The sequence below is a fragment of the Pleurodeles waltl genome, chromosome 12, assembly GCF_031143425.1.
Source record: "Pleurodeles waltl isolate 20211129_DDA chromosome 12, aPleWal1.hap1.20221129, whole genome shotgun sequence".
Classification (NCBI taxonomy): domain Eukaryota; kingdom Metazoa; phylum Chordata; class Amphibia; order Caudata; family Salamandridae; genus Pleurodeles; species Pleurodeles waltl.
Window position 1 is genome coordinate 524257284 of NC_090451.1, and position 23691 is coordinate 524280974.

Here is a 23691-nt window from a genome sequence, read left to right on the forward strand (position 1 = left end):
AACATGTCTCGGTTGTGGCAGGCTGCTGGAACCAGTCAGCCTACACAGATAGTCGGTTAAGGTTTCAGGGGGCACCTCTAAGGTGCCCTCTGTGGTGTATTTTACAATAAAATGTACACTGGCATCAGTGTGCATTTATTGTGCTGAGAAGTTTGATACCAAACTTCCCAGTTTTCAGTGTAGCCATTATGGTGCTGTGGAGTTCGTGTAAAACAGACTCCCAGACCATATACTCTTATGGCTACCCTGCACTTACGTCTACGGTATTGCTTAGACACTGTAGGGGCACAGTGCTCATGCACTGGTGCCCTCACCTATTGTATAGTGCACCCTGCCTTAGGGCTGTAAGGCCTACTAGAGGGGTGACTTCTCAATACCTGCATAGGCAGTGAGAGGCTGGCATGGCACCCTGAGGGGAGTGCCATGTCGACTTACTCATTTTGTTCTCACCAGCACACACAAGCTGGCAAGCAGTGTGTCTGTGCTGAGTGAGGGGTCTGCAGGGTGGCATAAGACATGCTGCAGCCCTTAGAGACCTTCCTTGGCAACAGGGCCCTTGGTACCAGGGGTACCACTTACAAGGGACTTATCTGGATGCCAGGGTGTGCCAATTGTGGGATCAAAAGTACAGGTTAGGGAAAGAACACTGGTGTGGGGGCCTGGTTAGCAGGCCTCAGCACACTTTCAATTCAAAACATAGCATCAGCAAAGGCAAAAAGTCAGGGGGTAACCATGCCAAGGAGGCATTTCCTTACACCCCCTTTGTCACCCTGTCCATCCTTAAACTGCCCCAGCTCCACTTCTTATGCCCATTTGGGCAATGCACCTGTGAGACTAATAGACTGGACTCTGCCATGGACATTCCTCCGCCATCACCCCTCACCATTTTGCTACCCCCTCCAATTTTGAGCACTAAAATAAACACCCTTAAAGCACAAAACAATCTGGAGTCTGTCTGTGATTTCGGAATACTGTATTAGCAATTACTGTGGCAAAAAGCTTTTTCACTTGTAATGTCAACACACCTATGTCACACAGCTCTACTCCATGAGGAATAAAAGCAGATGTCATACTGTGGGACCCAGACCTGTGAAATCGTAAGGGAAAGTGACAACTCAGTGACCATACACTGGGTGAAAACAACAGACAGTAGAGAGGTAGTAGTGTTTAAGTACATGTAGTAGGCAGGTTAGTATTCTTACCGGTGTATCACTGGAAATATTGCTGGATCACAGAGTCCCTGTTGTCCAGGTCTTCTTCCTCGGCTTCACTGTCCACAGGCTCCACAGCTGCAACACCGCCATCTGGACCATCCTACTGCAGAAAAGGCACCTCTCGTCACAAAGCTAAGTTGTGAAGCATAAAGCAAGCCACGATTATTTGGCACACCTTCTTTGGTGAGTAGAATAGGGATCCACCTGTCATATGGAGGCACCTGAACCTGGCCTTCAGGAGGCCGAAGGTCCACTCGATCACCCTCCTAGTTCGCCCATGGGCCTCATTGTAGCGTTCCTCTGCCCTTGTCCTGGGATTCCTCACTGGGGTCAATAGCCATGACAGGTTGGGGTAACCAAAGTCACCTGCAAATGGCGAGAGACAACTGTTACACACACTAACCTGGAGGGATATCCCCAGACAACCATTCCCACTGACTAGCTTCCAGGTGCTCACTTAATAGCCACACACGGTGCCTCTGGAGTTGACCCATCACATAAGGGATGCTGCTATTCCACAGGATGTAGGCGTCATGCACTGAGCCAGGGAACTTGGCATTCACATGGGAGATGTACTGGTCGGCCAAACATACCATCTGTACATTCATGGAATGATAACTCTTTCAGTTTCTGTGCACCTGTTCACTCCTGTGCGGGGGGGGGGGGGGGGACCGGGGACCAAAGCCACATGTGTCCCATCGATGGCACCTATGATGTTGGGGATATGCCCCAGGGCATAGAAATCACTTCACTGTAGGCAAATCCTCCACCTGAGGGAAAACGATGTAGCTCCGCATGTGTTTCAGCAGGGCAAACAACACTCTGGACAACACGTTGGAAAACATGGGCTGGGACATCCCTGATGCAATGGCCACTGTTGTTTGAAATGACCCACTTGCAAGGAAATGGAGTACTGACAGCACCTGCACTTGAGGGGGGGATTCCTGTGGGGTGGCGGATAGCGGACATCAGGTCTGGCTCCAACTGGGCACACAGTTCATGGATTGTGGCACAGTCAAGCCTGTATGTGATTATCACATGTCTTTCCTCCATTGTCGACAGGTCCACCAACGGTCGGTACACCGGAGGATGCCGCCATCTCCTCACATGTCCCAGCGGACGGTGCCTATGAAGGACAACAGCGAGCACAGAGTCAAACAACTCAGAGGTACGTACCCACAGCTTATACAGAACACGATTCATAATCTAAAAAGTGGCCTGTATGTGTGTTGAGTCTAGGCCTAGGAATGTGTGATGCAGTTGAAAATGAAGCCATGTGGGCCCCTGAAATGGCGGCTGCCTGACCTGTAAAGTGGGACAGTGGGAAGTGAGGTAACTGCGCAGGCGTTGTACACCGTCGTGGTAGGCGGTCGAAGACCGCGGCGCAATGCTGCATTGGTTAACATTGGACCCTATGGGTCCCAGGAGCCAATGACGATGTACGCCGGCGGTGACGGTACACACCGCCGCAGACGTGACCGCCATTTTCTATCTGTTCTAAGTGCTGCTGTGACCTGGGTCTGGAAGAGACAATGGCTCGAGTGTCTGGGGAAAGGGCCCCTGCCTTCATATCGGAGGAGTTGGAGAAACTCGTGGATGGGGTCCTCCCCCAGTACACGCTACTCCACGGTCCTCCAGACAAACAGGTAAGTACACTGGGAGCATGCTGTATGGGCTATGCCTGTGTGGAGTGGGGTGGATGAAAGAAGGAAGGGGGAAGAGTGCAGCGTGCATGAAACGACGGTGAGTGCATGTGCCACATGGCAAGGGTAGGGATGGGGGCCAATCACTTTGACGGTGCAGTTGGTAATACGTTTTTCTTCCCCCTGTACCATGAGCTCCCTTGTGGTGGCGGCAACATCTGTGCCCCCCCAAATCTACAGGTACAGCCGCCACTCCCCCTTCCAGCGCCACCCTCCCAGCAGCCCCTCAGCCTTTGCCCCGTGCCCGCTCACCCGGGAGGGTGGGCACCACCCCTACTGCCCTCAGTGAGGAGGCCATTGACCTCCTCAGGTCCCTCACTATTGGGCAGACTACCATTTTGAATGCCATCCAGGGTGTAGAAAGGCAGTTGCAACAAACAAATGCATTCCTGGAGGGCATTCATTCTGGTCAGGCGGCCCTTCAGCGAGCTTTTCGACTCTGGCCTCAGCACTGATGGCAGCCATTGTCCCTGTGTCTAGCCTCCCACCTCCAACTTCCTCCACCCAGACCCAATCCCCTGTACCCCAGCCTATCCCAAGCACACCTTCAGACCAGCATGCACACACGTCAACACACAAAGGAAACTCAGGCAAACATAAGCACCACACATCCCACAGGCACTCACGCAAGCATCACACACATGCAGACACACCAACATCCACTGCCTCCCCTTGTCCCACTCCTCCTCGTCTCCCTCCTCCCTCCCAGTCTCATCTACACTCACACCTGCATGCACTACCTCTACAGCCACTACTTCCATCACCAGCACACCCACCACCACACCCCGCTCACGTACAGTCACCACCCCCACTACCATTCACACTTCCCCTGTGTCCTCTCCCAGTGTGTCTGTGACGCCCCCTCCCAAGAGGAGAATTTGGCGTTCCGGATCCATGGTGTCCTCGCTGGGTGTGTAGAGGTGAGCGTTTTCCATTCGGAATCCTGTTTCCGCCGTGTTTTTATCCGCGGTGAATCCGCCCCAGTTAAGGTGGCAGATTGGTAGGTTGTAATACTGTGGGCAGTACTTTGTCTCCCGCCTGTCTGTTGGCGGTGACCGCCGCACTGTTTCTTTGTACCACCGTGCCGGTCGGAGTGTTAAAGTGGCTGTCTTTGTTGGCGGTTTCCGCCACGGTCGTAATTGCAAAATTTTTACCGCCGGCCTGTTGCCGATCTTACTGCCGCTTTAACACCGACCGCCAGGGTTGTAATGACCACCATAAAGTCTTAAGCTGAAGCTGTACACTATACAGTTAAATCCATCACTGAGCAAATTCATGTTTATCATATGGTTCCCTGCCAAAGAGAGATAACCAAGTACCATACTGTAAAATAATTATATTACTTACTCTGTACATGGCATGTGGTGCTGTAGCTTCACCTGCTATACATACTCCCGTCATCTCATGTTGGGTCCGTAGTGGTGCAAGTTTTTCTTTGAATAATAATTTGAGTCATGAGGTCAAGCGGCAACTCCTCAGTGATACTGCGCATGGGTACCCACGAGCATGTGTATCTACAGTGAGACACGCCATCCAACAGATTACGTTACTTACCCTGTAAGCATCTGTTTATCGTATGTGGTGCTGTAGATACACAAGTGCCCTCCCTCCTCCCCAGACGACTGTGGCTGTTGCACTTTATGTACATGTGTGTATATATACACACGTTCCATTTAGCTTGACATCACTTTTCTTCTCTGCATACGTTTACACTACTTCCTCATCTGCCTGCCGGAAAACAGTCTAACAAAGGCATAAAGAGTAAAATAATTGATGCTGCAGGAAAAACGGGTGGAGAAGCAAGCTGCAAATCATTGGCACATTGCCAATTCTCAAGCACACAGCTAAGCAGATACACAGTCTGGTGGAGCAGAGCCCCCTGTGACTTGACTGGGGCGGTGGTGGCCACTATAGAGTCAGATGGTACTTGTGCTCAGATGTAAAGTAGATCTGAAGTGGCAGCCTTATACTTCTTATCGACATGGTGTGATAACTCTAGAGCATACCGGTTGTTTAAATATCTTCTCCACATTGCTGAAACATACCAGGGAGCATGGGAAGATATTGCATGTCACTATGCGCGGAGGAGAGGGTACTGAACAAGATGTCCTGCGTTATGAGCTCTTTGTGAAGCTCTACCTGGAGGGAAGCTGCCCCCTTTCAACTACCTGTTGATATGAGGTAGTGTCATCTGGCGGGAGGTGCAAGCAGGATAAAGATCCAGTTTATTATTAGGTGTAATGGGATCAGTGTCATCAGCTGGACCACCTAAATCTCCCAGTATAAGACTGCAGTGATTCCTGAGATTCCACCCCAGTCATCTATACAATGGGGGGGTGACAAGTGGCGAGGAGAAGGTGGTGGAGAAGGAGTATGCAAAGGTGGAGGAACTACATGGCAAGCTGGGCACCCTATCCTCTGTCAGGACAGAAACATTCAATGTCTCCTCGAATTGTCAATTTCTTCTTTGGGAGCACGAGAGATGAAGGTGTAGATATGATGTGGTCTGTGCCCTCTTAAATATGTTTGTGCTGTCTGGCGTCCATCTTTTCAGGAACTGGCTTAATGGAAGAGCTGGTGTAAGAGTGGCCGGAATTCCTTGATTGAGGGTTTCAGCGCAGATTTGTGCTTCGTGATCTTGGTCGGCATCCGGGTTGGTCATAAGGTTCAGCTCAACACCAAATCAATTCTCACTCCGAGGTGGTCGAGGTTGAAGCCACGGCTTTAGACTTTGCTGCCATTTTCGGCGCAAGTCAGAAGGCGGGGCACTTTAATCATCTTTCGGTGCCAACCATGCCCTGCAGGGCCTCCTTTGGAGGTTTCTGTGGGAGAAGAATGTTCTTCGCTCTCTCCCACGTCGAACTCCACATCAGACTCTGAGCCGTCTTGGATGGAAAATGTTTCCTCTTCCTGAGCGGGTTCTTCTCCTAAAGATCCGAGGTATCATCCGATGCCTTCTGGGCCATCTCAAGTCGACTACCCCTTCGGGCCTGAAGGGTCTTCAGATCTAAGTGACTTGCAGGTGTCAGTCGGCCTCCAAGTAGTCTGGAGAGAGGCAAAGGTTACACACTAAGTGTTGGGCGGTGTGCAGGAACGTAAGAATGGCACAGAGGACAGAAGCAGAATGGAGTACTTTTTATCAGGGAACCGTTCCAGTCAATGTCAGAGCCATGCGGAAGGGAGGCCCAGAGACTGGCGCCAACGCCCCAAAGGGCGGTCTGTTGAAACCCGACCAGACAAAAAGCAGAGTGAGTTCTGAAATAGAAAGACGCAATCAAATACAATACCGTCAGAACAGAAAAAAAAAAAAAGAACTGAACGAAGTTGAAGACCGAGAGGAGGCACACACGTCCGATCCAGAGAGCGGAGACAACAACTTAACGGAGTCACTCGATCTTGTGACTCAAGACTTCAAAGAAAAACAAACTGACCCACTCTGGACCCAACACTAGATTGTAGGAGTATGCAGGGCATGTGACTCTACACCCACACTTGCCATCAAACACGTTTTTAAAACTATAAAAAGTACAGTTAAATGCATCTGCCAGTACATTACTGCAAGCGAGCTCATGAAAATTTGCATTTAAATACACAGTTCCTTCACTCTTGCCACTAACCTGGGGATGGAGAATGAAGGGTTCAAATCTAATCTTACAGAAACTGATCTTCATTTCTTAAAGACTAGGCGAGTAAGATTTTATTAATAAGGTATTCCTTAGTAAGCAAAACTTGAGGGGCAGTACCTCACAGCATCAATTTCGACAGAAAATCCCATCAGCACCAAAATAAAAGAAAACTTTTTTGCTCAAGACATCAAAACATTTTGACTCCCTGTCTGGAGGGGAAGCATGGATAATTCACGTGAACTGAGTTGGGGCAAACAACAAGGGTCTAGGGAGGGTGTTGCCCCATTAACTTTTTTTGCTATGAGAGTGAGCTTTCCCTGGAAAATCAAAGAACAAACCAGACAGTGTGAAAGTCACTGGTGTTCCGTAAAAAACAAATGAAGACCAACATCAAGATAAAGAAAACCCAACTAATCCTGATCATGTTGAAACTGGTCAAGCATTTGAGTCACATTAGAATCAGTTGAATAGGACTTATCCTTGAAGTGCTGGAGGGGTCATCTAAAAAAGGGAATGCATTTATGCAGAGCAACATCAACAAAAAGTTTGCTGACAAAAGGTTCAAATCCATGCCAGTGCAGACGGATCTAGTATAGTCATCACCAGAGTCAGTAATGATGCAGCCACATCCAGTGACTCCTTCAGTTGAGGAGTACAAGCAGCACAGCACAGCAGGCAGGGTCAGTAGATGCCAGGAGAGCACCCACCAGCTAGATAATCTGTTGAATGGCCTCCTTATTTTGAAAGGGTTCCAAAAGACGACACCAGGGTCTTGCTGCATGAACATAGACTAGATTACCTCCCCTTATGGACAGTCACACTTTAAAAGCAATGATCTTTGCTTACATTTCTTGTATTTTCTCTTCATCTTGTTGACTGTCCTGAAAAGGGCAGCCGAAACGAGAACCTTCTCAGTTTTCTGTGTTCAGCCAGGTAAAGTATATCCTCCCACACCCTGATCACAGTCAGGTGCACCAGTGGTGGGCATTTGTCACAGAAAGTAGAGTAGTGTTTGACTCAACCACCACAAACATATGGCTCCATTAACACCACTACTTTCACACAAGAGTGGTAAGGGTTGAAAGCACGCAGTCTCTGCTGGCCACATATCTGCTATATTGCCAAAATAAAAAAAAATAAAAGATAAATTCACTCAATGAAAGTTAAAGCTGGTGGGAGCAGCAGTTTAGATCCTGCGACTAATGGCAGTGGAAAAAAGGATCAGACATCAGTGTGAGTTTGCTGGAATCAGCTTCAAATGCTACTTCTGAAGACATGTGTCATTAAATTCTGTTATAATTGTGTTCCATGTGCATAGTCTGTTTGGTGTAGTAATCCTCACTATGTTCAGCCTCTTTTGCTTCAGTGTCAGAGCAAAGATGATAAATTTAGGGAGCTGTCCCCCAGTAAATGTGCTCCAAATAACTTGACCTTACAACACTTCAGAATAATACAATTCCGGAGTCATGGGATCCTCACAGGAAATGCTGCTTTTGGTTCCACTCTAAGGCAGCTGGTGCCCTTGCATTTCCAACTAAAGCATTGCTCTGGAGTTCCCGTCATCAACTGCCCAGTGTCTGGGTCGATCTAAAAGCATTTCTAGCATTATTCCAAAGGAATGGTTTCTTACCTATAACTCCAGTTCTCTCGTAGGGGTATTTCCATGACAGTCATAAGCACTGAATAGTTCCGCGCGCCTGCGGGGACCCCGGAGCACTGTTGTGAAGTATATTCTTAAGTGCAGATACCAGCCCTTTGAAAAAGGGTCTGTCAAAAACCACTTAAGAATAACACTGTGCAGCCTATGTGAACAGCTACACAGGCCAAATTGTTGAAAAGAAAACAGCTGTAGTGTAAATTCACGTTCAAACACTCATTTATTCTAGAAATGTAATAAAAAATACACTCATACTTTATTTACACCTCTCATGAGAATAAAACAATGCAGGGCAGTATAGCCCATAGGCTGCCATTATACAGAATGTAAATAGAGCTGTGCCTTTAAGTAAAGTCTTCCTGTATCCCATCATGCACAGCAAAAGGCAGTTGCCTCAGTTTTTTGAAGGCTTGTAACCTGACATGAAGGAACAAAACATTTGTTGGGGTATCAACATAGATACTACTATGGCAACTTTTCCTATGGCAACTTTTCCTATGTCAACTCCACCGGGGAGGAGGGAGGGTTGCTTATGACTATCATGGAAATACCCCTACGAGAGAACTGGAGTTACAGGTAAGAAACCATTCCTTCTCTCGTAGGGGATTTCCATATATAGTCATAAGCACTGAATAGACTAGCAAGCCCATCCCCATAACCGCGGCGGAGTAGACAGAATAATACTGAAAAAAACATGAATCATGCAAATAAATTCTTAAGCGAGGCCTGTCCAACCTGCGCATCTGCCCTAGCGTCTGTATCAAGGCAGTAATGCTGTGTAAAGGTATGGATCGATTTCCAAGTGGCTGCCTTGCAGATCTCTGCCAAAGGGATATTTCTCATTAAGGCCGCAGTAGCTGCCTTCCCTCTAGTAGAATGGGCTTTTGGCCTGCCACCAAGAGATTTGTTCGCTAACTGATAACACAACAGTATACATGAAACAATCCATCTGGATAATGATTGCTTAGACGTGCCCAACCCTGTTCTAACTGGGCCATAGTTAACAAAGAGCTGCTGTGATTTACGCAAGCATTTTGTCCAAGTAAAATTTCAAAACCCTCTTTACATCCAGGGAATGCAGGGTTCTCTCGGCAGGGGTAGTTGGATTTTGAAAGAAAGTTGGTAGTGAAATGGTTTGGGTCACATGAAGTCGGAATGAAAATGTCACTTACCCAGTGTACATCTGTTCGTGGCATTAGTCGCTGCAGATTCACATGTTTGGCACAGTCCGCTGCCTGGTGTTGGGCTCGGAGTATTACAAGTTGTTTTTCTTCGAAGAAGTCTTTTTTGGTCACGGGACCGAAGGACTCCTCCCTCTTCGGCTCCATTGCGCATGGGCGTCGACTCCATCTTAGATTGTTTTTTTCCGCTGTCGGGTTCGGACGTATTCCTTTTCGCTCCGTGTTTCGGTTCGGAAAGTTAGTCAGAATCTCGGAAGAAAGCGTCGGTATTGTTCCGTTCGGTATCGGGATAGTTAGGTACATCGACACCGATCATCGGAAGACTTTGGGGTAGCTTCGATTCCCCCATCGGGGCCTGGTCGGCCCGACCGCGTGCGACATCGAAGCCGATGGAACGGACCCCGTTCCGTTTCTGCCCAAAATGTCACAGTAAGTATCCTTATACGGATCAGCACTTGGTCTGTAACTTGTGCTTGTCCCCCGAGCACAAGGAGGATACCTGTGAGGCCTGTCGAGCCTTCCGGTCCAGAAAAACACTCCGGGACCGAAGAGCCTCTTTTGGCAAACATTTTGGATGCGTCCTCATCACTACTTTCGCAGAATGAAAGACCATGTAGGGTTCTTGAGCGCAAAGAGCCTGGATTTCGCTGACCCTACGCGCTGATGTGATTGCAACCAGAAAAGCAGTTTTCCACGTGAGATGTTGAAGTGATGCTTTATGTATTGGCTCGAACGGAGGTAGCATCAGACGCGAGAGGACAACATTCAGTTCCCAAGGAGGAGATGGTCTCCTAATGGGAGGGAAGACCTTTAAGCCCTCCAGGAAGTCCTTGATAATTGGGATCCTAAAAAAGGAGGGTTGAGAGGGGCTGTTTCTATATGCTGTTAGAGCAGCCAAATGCACTTTTATTGATGTCAATTGAAAACTCGATTTTGCCAAACTTGGCAAGTATGGCAGGATAGTTTTCTCTCCGCAGGATATCGGGTCAACGCTGTTGTCCAAACACCACACAGAATCTTTTCCACTTGCATGCATAAGCCGATCGTGTGGAAGGGCGCTTTGCTTCTCTTAGGATTTCCATACAGTCCTGAGGTAGGTTCAAGTGTCCATATTGCACTAACTCAGGAGCCATGCTGCCAAACTCAACGATGAGAGGTTGGGATGAGATATCTGCCCTCGGAACTTCGTGAGAAGGTCCGGCCGATGAGGCAGTCTGATGTGTGGCTTGAGTGACCGGTGAAGAAGGTCTGGAAACCACCATTGGCGTGGCCATTCTGGAGCAATTAGAATCATTTTGGATTGAGCATTGGTTAGCTTCTGGAGGACTGCCGGTATTAGGGGAAGCGGTGGAAAGGCGTAACAAAATGCTCCTAACCAGTTTATCCACAGGGCATTCCCCAGCGTCCCTGGATGGTAATATCGGGAGGCGAAGCTTTGGCATTTTTTGTTTTCTGGGGTTGCGAATAGGTCTATAGAGGGGGTACCGCATAGTGCGAAAATGGAACGAACGACGTCGTCGTGTAATACCCATTCGTGCTTTTAGTCCATTACACGGCTGAGAGCATCCGCTTGAACATTCTGCCTGCCCGGCAGGTGAGTTGCCACTAACGACAGGTTCCTGGCTAGAAGCTAATGCCAGATTGTAAAAGCCTCTCTGGATAGTATCCTGGACCTGGTGCCTCGTTTGTTTACGTAATACATGGTGGCCACGTTGTCCGTCTGGAGGAGGAGAGTTTCAGTTTTCAGAGAAGGTAGGAAGGCCTTGAGCGCAAGATGGACTGCGCGAAGCTCCAGCAGGTTGATATGATAGAGACTCTCTCTGTGACCACTTGCCTTGGACTCGAAGATGATCCATGTGCGCTCCCCATCCGAGCAGCGATGCGTCTGTTACGATGGTTTGAGCTGGAGTCTGTTGCTGGAAAGGAATCCCCACCAAGAGATTGTTGGGTGAACACCGCCACTTGAGGGATTGTAGGGCGTAGGGGGAAAGAAGGACTCTGCTCTCCCAATCGTCCATCAGTTGGCACCATTGATCCTCCAGGCACTCCTGTAAGGGTCTCATATGGAGGCGAGCATTGGGAACGAGGTGGATACAAGACGCCATCGAGCCCAGTAGAGAGGATATTACTCTTGCAGTGGTCTGTGGTGTTCTCTCTAGTTGTTTGCACTTTTGGAGAATCGACAATCGTCGTTCATCCGAAGGAAACACCTTTCCTTGATTGGTATCTATAATGGCCCCTAAGTAATGCAGCCTCTGAACAGGCGTTGCTGTGGACTTGAGAAGATTGACTTGAAGACCGAGATTCTGGAGCAGCTGTTGAGCCCAGTTGAAATGTTGTTGAGCCTCTAGATAGCTGGAGGCCTTTATGAGCCAATCGTCTAGATAGGGGTAGACAAATATTCGATGTTTCCTCAAATGGGCGGCTAACAACGCCATGCATTTGGAAAAGGTTCTCGGTGCTGATTTGAGGCCGAAGGGTAGAACCGCAAATTGGTAATGACTTTTGCCGACGGTGAACCTTAGGAATTTGATGTTTCTCGCTCACCGGAATGTGAAAATAAGTGTTGCGAAGGTCTATCGCGCAGAGCCAGTCGCCCTGACGAAGTTGTAGGTAAATTTGGTGCAAGGATAGCATCCTGAATTTCTCTCTGCGAATCCACTTGTTTACTGTCCTTAGGTCTAGAATGGGCCGAAGCTCTTGTTTGTCCTTCTTTGGCACTAGAAAATACCTCTAATAAACCCCTTTCCCGCGTTGGTTGATCGGGACAGGCTCTATTGCTCTTTTTTGTAATAGGATTGCTACTTCTAACTGAAGAGCTTCGAGGTGGTGGCTGACTGGTTTGGGCGGAACAGATGGAGGACTGATGAATCTGAGAGCGTAACCATTTCGCACAATATTCAATACCCAGGCGTCTGACGTGATGCGTAGCCACTCGTCCAGATGATTTGAGATACTTCCCCCTACCAGAGTGGATAACGGAGGAGGGGGAAGCGAAGATTCAGGGCTTAGACGCGGGAGCCTGGCGAGTTGCCCGAGCTTGCGGCGTGGAACGACCCCTTGTCGACTTTCTCTGTGTCGAGAAGGCCCTTTGATGAGGTTGTTGCTGCTGGGGACGTGAGGACATCCAGTGTGGTGTCTGATACCTGTGGGTGAATAGCCTTCGCTGGTAGGGACGGAATACTTTTCGTTGTTCCTTTGGGCGTTCGATGCCTACCGCTTTTAAAGTGTCTAGCTCAGACTTTATTCTTGACATCTCGTCATCGGCATGAGAGCCGAACAAGGTGGAGCCTGAGAATGGTAAATTCTGAATTCTCTCCTGTGCCTCTGGCTTGAGAGATGTCAATCACAGCCAAGCGTGTCGTCTTAAAGCTACTCCATGAGCGTAGTTATGTGCCGACAGCACCGAAGAATCAGCAGCAGCGCTTATCACCTGGATGGAAACCATGGCACCCTCACCCACGACTTCCAAGAAATCTTCCCTTTTGTCTTTGAGTAGGTGTTCCGCAAACTGTAGCATAGAGTCCCAAAGAGCACGATCATATCTTCCTAATAAAGCAGTAGCACTGGCTGCTTTCATTGTAATGTCTGCAGTAGAGCATACTTTTCTGCCTGCGGCATCGATCTTTCTGCTCTCCTTGTCCGGAGGCGAGGAGGAAGACGGAGATGTAGAGTAATTTCTTTGCCGCTACTATAACCACAGAGTCCGGCCTTAGGAATAGAGGGTCTTGCTCCGGTGGGCAATACTTTTTAATAAGCCTGGAAGGAGCAGATTTCGTTGTGGCCGGTGTCAGAAAAATATCCATTGCCGGTTCAAGAAGACCTGGGACCAGAGGAAGTAAAGGTCTTGAGGGTGTTCTCTGGTGTAAAGTCTCAAAAATCACCGAGGTCGATGGGGCGGGTACCGCCAGCGGGATATTTAGTTTGGTCGCCCCGCACACTAGAACCTCTTGGAAAGTATTCACGTCATCTATGGGGGACACTCTGGGACGGTGAGTCTGACAGGGTTGGAGAGTAATCCCGTGTAGACGAAGAGGAATGTCTATGACGTGAATGTGAAGATCTCTGAAGTGACTCATGTCGATGGTGCCGAGAGGAAGACGAACGTCTAGAGGAATGTCTTATGGATTCCGCTGGAGTCACCGGAACAGACTCTGAAGGGGGAGCCGGAAGAGGAGCCGTAGGTGTTACCGGTGTCTGTGGCAACGGCGGCTGTTGAGGAGACAGCTGAGGCGAAGCGGGAAGTAGGATGAGTGAGGCCGAGGATTCTGAAGTGGTATAAACCCTTCCAGGCCTCTTTGACTGTCGCCTCAACGTCGACACACTCCTCGGCGTCGAAGTACGGTGACGGCGGGTGCCTCTTGGCGTTGATTCCCCTCGCCGCTGAGATCCTCTCGATGACGACCTTCCTCGACGTCAATGTGATAACGGCGACAGTCTTCGACGGCGAGCACTATCCCTCGACGCCGATCGTCCTCATCGCGTCGACGGTGACCCGGACCAAGATCTTCGACGGCGAGCGTCCATGCCGTCTCGACGGCGAAACGGCTGCCGACGTCGAGCGATGCCTCTTTCTCGGTGAGCCGGTCTTCGACGGCGAGCATGTTGGCGCCGTTCCTGGCCTCAACGTCGATGCCCTCGACGTTGTCGGAGATCTATGTCGTTTATGAGCAGGTCTGGCAGAAGTTGCAGAGGAAGCAGTGTGAGCCCTGGTAGAAGATTGACCTTCTCCTCGCTCTGTGGTAGATTGACCACTTCTTCTCCTGTCCTCTCTTGCCTGAAGTCGAATTTTCTCCCTATCACGAAGGGTTCTTCTGGAGAATGTTCTACAAATGTCACAGGAGTCAGGTTTGTGGCTGGATGGAAGGCAAATTATACAGACCTGGTGTGGGTCTGTTTTAGCCTTTTTTCTGCCACAAGAAGGACATTTATCAAAAAGTGAAGGCATTCTAAAATAGAAAAACCTTACATTTCTGTCAGAACTTGACAGAAAAGGTTAGCAAATGTTCACTCAATATTAAAAACGTTGAGTGAAATTGAAATTCAAAAGGTTTTAATTGAATTTTCTGTCAAAAAAGGCTTTGTGAGGTAGAGGTCAATGCTTCAGGGTCCTGTCAGAAGGAGCCGGAAAAAAAGAACTGAGTCAACTGCCTTTTGCTGTGCATGATGGGATACAGGAAGACTTTACTTTCTTAAAGGCACAGCTCTATTTACATTCTGTATAATGGCAGCCTACGGGCTACACTGCCCTGCATAGTTTTATTCTCATGAGGTGTAAATAATGTATGAGAATGTATTTTTTATTACATTTCTAGAATAAATGAGTGTTTGAACGTGAATTTACACTACAGCTGTTTTCTTTTCAACAATTTGGCCTGTGTAGCTGTTCGCATAGGTGCACAGTGGTATTCTTAAGTGGTTTTTGACAGACCTTTTTCAAAGGGCTGGTATCTGCACTTAATATACTTCACATCAGTGCTCCGGGGTCCCCGCAGGCGTGCAGAACTATTCAGTGCTTATGACTATACATGGAAATCCCCTACGAGAGAAGTATCTTTAGCATGTAAGAGATGTGGAAGTCAGAGGACAATCTCAATTACCTGGGTTGTTTCAATAATTCTTGAAATATGAGCCCGCCTGAGATAAAAGTTCACTCACTTTTGAAGCATGCATATGGATCCAGATGCTACTTCTGATGAAATACTTTAGCCATAGACACCATATTTTATGCTGAATATAGGCAGCCCTTGAGGCCTGCTGACTGGCTGCTCTGGTAACCACTTTCTAGACTTCTCCCACTAACTTGTTGGCCATCATCCCAGCAGAAGTACCTTCTCTGTTTGAAGCTGCAATTAGTCTGCCTGTGTGAGCTAAGGTGGAGCCCTTGGCCTAACCCACTCCTCCCTCCATCAATGATGAACGATCAACTGTTGAGTGGTACTCTCTGGTCCCATTTAACATTCTTATCAGAGCTCTACAGTTCCTTTCAGTCACAAAAGGGTCTCAGGTGGAGCCAGTCATCACCAAACTACATTGGAGATGAGGGGTAATATTCTGGCATGGAATCTGTATACGGATAACATTTTGCGTTGTCATCACAACTCCTTGAAACCTAAAAAAATACCTTGACGACAATTTTGTACTATGCCAGCTACTAATAAGACCAGAATGAGTTGGCACTGCCTGTGTCCTACACCAAATGTTGCAAACATTTTACTGCTTACATATTTAATGAAAATAGCAATGATCGAGATTTTGGGTCACAGGCAAGCAAATGCCAATATGGATACTTTAATACTGAGTCTGATACTAAAATCCAAATTCCTTTCCAGAGGTTAAGCGCTCTACATTCTGCAGACACTGGAAAACCCTTACCTGTAATGGAATGCCATCAGTAAGTCCAGAGTGAGTTCGAGCCATCATTCCTAGAACCCTGGCAACCTGCACAGCTGTGACTTCCCGAACACCAAACTGAACAATGATATTCCGACATTCTTCCACACTGCAAAAAGAAAATGAAATCAAAACACGTAAATTATTCTTAAGGAAGCAGGTCAAGTTCCAGCACAGAGAAAACTGTCAACTTAAAAACTGACTGTAAGGAAATGCCTCCTTGGCATGGTTGCCCCCTGACTTTTTGCCTTTGCTGATGCTATGTTTACAATTGAAAGTGTGCTGAGGCCTGCTAACCAGGCCCCAGCACCAGTGTTCTTTCCCTAACCTGTACTTTTGTATCCACAATTGGCAGACCCTGGCATCCAGATAAGTCCCTTGTAACTGGTACTTCTAGTACCAAGGGCCCTGATGCCAAGGGAGGTCTCTAAGGGCTGCAGCATGTCTTATGCCACCCTGGAGACCTCTCACTCAGCACAGACACACTGCTTGCCAGCTTGTGTGTGCTAGTGAGGACAAAACGAGTAAGTCGACATGGCACTCCCCTCAGGGTGCCATGCCAGCCTCTCACTGCCTATGCAAGTATAGGTCAGTCACCCCTCTAGCAGGCCTTACAGCCCTAAGGCAGGGTGCACTATACCATAGGTGAGGGTACCAGTGCATGAGCATGGTACCCCTACAGTGTCTAAACAAAACCTTAGACATTGTAAGTGCAGGGTAGCCATAAGAGTATATGGTCTGGGAGTTTGTCAAACACGAACTCCACAGCACCATAATGGCTACACTGAAAACTGGGAAGTTTGGTATCAAACTTCTCAGCACAATAAATGCACACTGATGCCAGTGTACATTTTATTGTAAAATACACCACAGAGGGCACCTTAGAGGTGCCCCCTGAAACTTAACCGACTGTCTGTGTAGGCTGACTAGTTCCAGCAGCCTGCCACACTAGAGACATGTTGCTGGCCCCATGGGGAGAGTGCCTTTGTCACTCTGAGGCCAGTAACCAAGCCTGCACTGGGTGGAGATGCTAACACCTCCCCCAGGCATGAGCTGTAACACCTGGCGGTGAGCCTCAAAGGCTCACCCCTTTGTCACAGCACCGCAGGACACTCCAGCTAGTGGAGTTGCCCGCCCCCGGCCCCCACTTTTGGCGGCAAGGCCGGAGAAAATAATGAGAATAACAAGGAGGAGTCACTGGCCAGTCAGGACAGCCCCTAAGGTGTCCTGAGCTGAGGTGACTAACTTTTAGAAATCCTCCATCTTGCAGATGGAGGATTCCCCCAATAGGATTAGGGATGTGACCCCCTCCCCTTGGGAGGAGGCACAAAGAGGGTGTACCCACCCTCAGGGCTAGTAGCCATTGGCTACTAACCCCCCAGACCTAAACACGCCCTTAAAGTTAGTATTTAAGGGCTACCCTGAACCCTAGAAAATTAGATTCCTGCAACAACAAGAAGAAGGACTGCCTAGCTGAAACCCCTGCAGAGGAAGACCAGAAGACAACAACTGCCTTGGCTCCAGAAACTCACCGGCCTGTCTCCTGCCTTTCAAGGAACTCTGCTCCAGCGACGCCTTCCAAAGGGACCAGCGACCTCTGAATCCTCGGAGGACTGCCCTGCTTCGACGACAAGAAACTCCCGAGGACAGCAGACCTGCTCCAAAAAGACTGCAACTTTATCCAAAGAAGCAGCTTTAAAGAACCCTGCAATCTCCCCGCAAGAAGCGTGAGACTTGCAACACTGCACCCGGCGACCCCGACTCGGCTGGTGGAGAACCAACACCTCAGGGAGGACCCCCGGACTACTCTACGACTGTGAGTACCAAAACCTGTCCCCCCTGAGTCCCCACAGCGCCGCCTGCAGAGGGAATCCCGAGGCTTCCCCTGACCGCGACTCTCTGAAACCTAAGTCCCGACGCCTGGAAAAGACCCTGCACCCGCAGCCCCCAGGACCTGAAGGACCGGACTTTCACTGCAGAAGTGACCCCCAGGAGTCCCTCTCCCTTGCCCAAGTGGAGGTTTCCCCGAGGAAGCCCCCCCTTGCCTGCCTGCAGCGCTGAAGAGATCCCTTGATCTCTCATTGACTTCCATTGCGAACCCGACGCTTGTTCTAACACTGCACCCGGCCGCCCCCGCGCCGCTGAGGGTGAAATTTCTGTGTGGGCTTGTGTCCCCCCCCGGTGCACTACAAAACCCCCCTGGTCTGCCCTCCGAAGACGCGGGTACTTACCTGCTGGCAGACTGGAACCGGGGCACCCCCTTCTCTCCATTGAAGCCTATGCGTTTTGGGCACCACTTTGAACTCTGCACCTGACCGGCCCTGAGCTGCTGGTGTGGTAACTTTGGGGTTGCTCTGAACCCCCAACGGTGGGCTACCTTGGACCAAGAACTGAACCCTGTAAGTGTCTTACTTACCTGGTAAAACTAACAAAAACTTACCTCCCCCAGGAACTGTGAAAATTGCACTGTGTCCACTTTTAAAATAGCTATTTGTGAATAACTTGAAAAGTATACATGCAATTGAAATGATTCAAAGTTCCTAATGTACTTACCTGCAATACCTTTCAAACAAGATATTACATGTTAAATTTGAACCTGTGGTTCTTAAAATAAACTAAGAAAATATATTTTTCTATGCAAAACCTATTGGCTGGATTTGTCTGAGTGTGTGTACCTCATTTATTGTCTATGTGTATGTACAACAAATGCTTAACACTACTCCTTGGATAAGCCTACTGCTCGACCACACTACCACAAAATAGAGCATTAGTATTATCTATTTTTACCACTATTTTACCTCTAAGGGGAACCCTTGGACTCTGTGCATGCTATTCCTTACTTTGAAAAAGCACATACAGAGCCAACTTCCTACATTGGTGGATCAGCGGTGGGGTACAAGACTTTGCATTTGCTGGACTACTCAGCCAATACCTGATCACACGACAAATTCCAAAATTGTCATTAGAAATTGATTTTTGCAATTTGAAAAGTTTTCTAAATTCTTTAAAGTCCTGCTAGGGCCTTGTGTTAGTCCCTGTTAGCATTTCTTTTAGAGTTTAAAAGTTTGTTAAAAGTTTGAATTAGATTCTAGAACCAGTTTAGTTTCTTAAAAAGTATTCCAACTTTTAGAAGCATAATGTCTAGCACAGATGTGAATGTGGTGGAACTCGACACCACACCTTACCTCCATCTACAGATGAGAGAGCTAAGGTCACTCTGTAAACTAAAGAAAATAACAATGGGCTCCAAACCTACCAAAGTACAGCTCCAGGAGCTTTTGGCAGAGTTTGAAAAAGCCAACCCCTCTGAGGATGGCAACACAGAGGATGAAGATAGTGACTTGGAGGGAAATTCCCCCCCTCCAGTCCTACTTAGGGAGAACAGGGCTTCTCAAGCCCTGACTCCACAAATAGTCAGAGATGCAGGTTCCCTCACAGGAGGGACCAACAACTCTGAAATCACTGAGGATAACTCCAGTGAAGAGGACATCCAGTTAGCCAGGATGGCCAAAAGATTGGCTTTGGAAAGACAGATCCTAGCCATAGAAAGGGAAAGACAAGAGATGGGCCTAGGACCCATCAATGGTGGCAGCAACATAAATAGGGTCAGAGATTCTCCTGACATGTTGAAAATCCCTAAAGGGATTGTAACTAAATATGAAGATGGTGATGACATCACCAAATGGTTCACAGCTTTTGAGAGGGCTTGTGTAACCAGAAAAGTGAACAGATCTCACTGGGGTGCTCTCCTTTGGGAAATGTTCACAGGAAAGTGTAGGGATAGACTCCTCACACTCTCTGGAAAAGATGCAGAATCTTATGACCTCGTGAAGGGTACCCTGATTGAGGGCTTTGGATTCTCCACTGAGGAGTATAGGATTAGATTCAGGGGGGCTCAAAAATCCTCGAGCCAGACCTGGGTTGACTTTGTAGACTACTCAGTAAAAACACTAGATGGTTGGATTCAAGGCAGTGGTGTAAGTAATTATGATGGGCTGTACAATTTATTTGTGAAAGAACACCTGTTAAGTAATTGTTTCAATGATAAACTGCATCAGCATCTGGTAGACCTAGGACCAATTTCTCCCCAAGAATTGGGAAAGAAGGCGGACCATTGGGTCAAGACAAGGGTGTCCAAAACTTCCACAGGGGGTGACCAAAAGAAAGGGGTCACAAAACCTCCCCAGGGGAAAGGTGGTGAGACAGCCAAAAATAAAAATAGTAAAGAGTCTTCTACAGGCCCCCAAAAACCTGCACAGGAGGGTGGGCCCAGAGCCTCTTCACAAAACAATCCTGGGTACAAGGGTAAAAACTTTGATCCCAAAAAGGCCTGGTGTCGTAGCTGTAGTCAGTCTGGACACCAAACTGGAGACAAGGCCTGTCACAAGAAAAGTTCCACTCCAAACTCCAATCCAGGTAACACTGGAATGGCTAGTCTCCAAGTGGGATCAACAGTGTGCCCAGAGCAAATCAGGGTCCACACTGAAGCTACTCTAGTCTCTGAGGGTGGGGTGGATTTAGCCACACTAGCTGCCTGGCCGCCTAACATGCAAAAATACAGGCAGCAGCTCTTTATTAATGGGACAAGTGTAGAGGGCCTGAGGGATACAGGTGCCAGTGTCACCATGGTGACAGAGAAACTGGTTTCCCCTGGCCAATACCTGACTGGAAAAACCTATACAGTCACCAACGCTGACAATCAGACTAAAGCACATCCCATGGCAATGGTAACTTTAGAATGGGGAGGGGTCAATGGCCTGAAACAGGTGGTGGTCTCCTCAAACATCCCAGTAGACTGTCTGCTTGGAAATGACCTGGAGTCCTCAGCATGGGCTGAGGTAGAACTAAAAACCCATGCAGCCATGCTGGGTATCCCTGAACTGGTGTGTGTAAAAACAAGAGCACAGTGCAAGGCACAGGGTGAAAAAGTAGAGCTGGAGTCTGGAAGAAAGGCCCAGCCTACCAAGAGAAAAGGAAAGTCAGTTGAGAAACCAACTGCAACACAGTCAGAAAAAGAGAACCTCTCTTCTCAGGAAGAAGTTCTGGCCTCTGAGGGAACTGAGCCTTTGGAGCTTGAACCTTATCAGGTTGAGCTCTTAGGCCCAGGGGGACCCTCAAGGGAGGAGCTGTGTAAGGGACAAGAAACCTGTCCCTCTCTTGAAGGCCTTAGGCAGCAAGTTGCTGAAGAGTCCAAGGGCAAGAAAAATGGAACACATAGGGTCTATTGGGAAGATGGACTCCTGTACACTGAGGCCAGAGACCCCAAACCTGGTGCCACTAGGAGAGTGGTAGTGCCTCAGTCGTTCAGAGAGTTTATTCTGACCTTAGCCCATGATATTCCCCTTGCTGGGCATTTGGGACAAACCAAGACGTGGGAGAGGTTAGTCAACCACTTCTACTGGCCCAATATGTCCCACAAGGTTAAGGAGTTTTGCCTCTCCTGCCCCACCTGTCAAGCCAGTGGTAAGACAGGTGGGCATCCAAAGGCCCCCCTCATTCCACTTCCAGTGGTGGGGGTCCCCTTTGAAAGAGTGGGTGTGGACAGTTGGTCCACTAGAACCTCCCACAGCCTCAGGAAATATGTATATCCTAGTAGTAGTGGATCATGCTACTAGGTATCCTGAAGCTATTCCCCTTGAGTCGACTACTGCCCCTGCAGTAGCCAAGGCCCTCATTGGTATCTTTACCAGAGTGGGTTTCCCTAAGGAGGTGGTGTCTGACAGAGGTACCAACTTCATGTCAGCATACCTAAAACACATGTGGAATGAGTGTGGAGAGACTTACAAATTCACTACACCATACCATCCACAAACTAATGGCTTAGTTGAGAGATTCAACAAAACACTAAAAGGCATGATCATGGGGCTCCCAGAAAAGCTCAAAAGGAGATGGGATGTCCTCTTGCCATGTCTGCTTTTCGCTTACAGAGAGGTGCCACAGAAGGGAGTAGGATTCTCACCCTTTGAACTTCTGTTTGGTCACCCTGTAAGGGGACCACTTGCTCTTGTTAAAGAAGGCTGGGAGAGACCTCTTCATGAGCCTAAACAGGACATAGTGGACTATGTACTTGGCCTTCGCTCTAGAATGGCAGAGTACATGGAAAAGGCAACCAAAAACCTTGAGGCCAGCCAACAGCTCCAGAAGTTTTGGTATGACCAAAAGGCTGCAATGGTTGAGTTCCAACCAGGGCAGAAAGTCTGGGTTCTGGAGCCTGTGGCTCCCAGGGCACTTCAGGACAAATGGAGTGGCCCTTACCGAGTACTAGAAAGGAAGAGTCAGGTCACCTACCTGGTGGACCTGGGCACAAGCAGGAGCCCCAAGAGGGTGATCCATGTGAACCGCCTTAAGCTCTTCCATGACAGGGCTGATGTAAATCTGTTGATGGTAACAGATGAGGATCAGGAGGCAGAGAGTGAACCTCTCCCTGATCTTCTGTCATCAGACCCAAAAGATGGCTCAGTAGATGGAGTGATCTACTCAGACACCCTCTCTGGCCAACAGCAAGCTGATTGCAGGAGGATCCTACAACAGTTTCCTGAACTCTTCTCCCTAACCCCTGGTCAGACACACCTGTGTACCCATGATGTGGACACAGGAGACAGCATGCCTGTCAAAAACTAAATTTTTAGACAGTCTGACCATGTTAAGGAAAGCATCAAGGTGGAAGTCCACAAGATGCTGGAATTGGGAGTAATTGAGCGCTCTGACAGCCCCTGGGCTAGCCCAGTGGTCTTAGTCCCCAAACCTCACACCAAAGATGGAAAGAAAGAGATGAGGTTTTGTGTGGACTACAGAGGGCTCAATTCTGTCACCAAGACAGACGCCCATCCAATTCCTAGAGCTGATGAGCTCATAGAGAAATTAGGTGCTGCCAAATTCTTAAGTACCTTTGACTTGACAGCAGGGTACTGGCAAATAAAAATGGCACCTGGAGCAAAAGAGAAAACAGCATTCTCCACACCTGATGGGCATTATCAGTTTACTGTTATGCCCTTTGGTTTAAAGAATGCCCCTGCCACCTTCCAAAGGTTGGTGAATCAAGTCCTTGCTGGCTTGGAGTCCTGTAGCACAGCTTATCTTGATGATATTGCTGTCTTTAGCTCCACCTGGCAGGATCACCTGGTCCACCTGAAGAAGGTTTTGAAGGCTCTGCAATCTGCAGGCCTCTCTATCAAGGCATCCAAATGCCAGATAGGGCAGGGAACTGTGGTTTACTTGGGCCACCTTGTAGGTGGAGGCCAAGTTCAGCCACTCCAACCCAAGATCCAGACTATTCTGGACTGGGTAGCTCCAAAAACCCAGACTCAAGTCAGGGCATTCCTTGGCTTGACTGGGTATTACAGGAGGTTTGTGAAGGGATATGGATCCATTGTGACAGCCCTCACTGAACTCACCTCCAAGAAAATGCCCAAGAAAGTGAACTGGACTGTAGAATGCCAACAGGCCTTTGACACCCTGAAACAAGCAATGTGCTCAGCACCAGTTCTAAAAGCTCCAGATTATTCTAAGCAGTTCATTGCGCAGACAGATGCCTCTGAACATGGGATAGGGGCAGTTTTGTCCCAAACAAAGGATGATGGCCTTGACCAGCCTGTTGTTTTCATTAGCAGGAGGTTACTCCCCAGGGAGCAGCGTTGGAGTGCCATTGAGAGGGAGGCCTTTGCTGTGGTTTGGTCCCTGAAGAAGCTGAGACCATACCTCTTTGGGACTCACTTCCTAGTTCAAACTGACCACAGACCTCTCAAATGGCTGATGCAAATGAAAGGTGAAAATCCTAAACTGTTGAGGTGGTCCATCTCCCTACAGGGAATGGACTTTATAGTGGAACACAGACCTGGGACTGCCCATGCCAATGCAGATGGCCTTTCCAGGTTCTTCCACTTAGAAAATGAAGACTCTCTTGGGAAAGGTTAGTCT

The 23691-nt window shown here is 48.5% G+C and overlaps 1 protein-coding gene across 1 annotated transcript in view; it reads right to left on the bottom strand.

The window, feature by feature from the left end:
* The window catches only part of CNOT1 (CCR4-NOT transcription complex subunit 1), a 1177977-nt gene that overhangs the window by 920973 nt on the left and 233313 nt on the right, over window positions 1-23691 (bottom strand). Inside the window, exon 9 of the mRNA XM_069215998.1 lies at window positions 15757-15883. Within this exon, the coding sequence (XP_069072099.1) occupies window positions 15757-15883 (127 nt within the window). The remainder of the gene's footprint in view (window positions 1-15756; window positions 15884-23691) is intronic.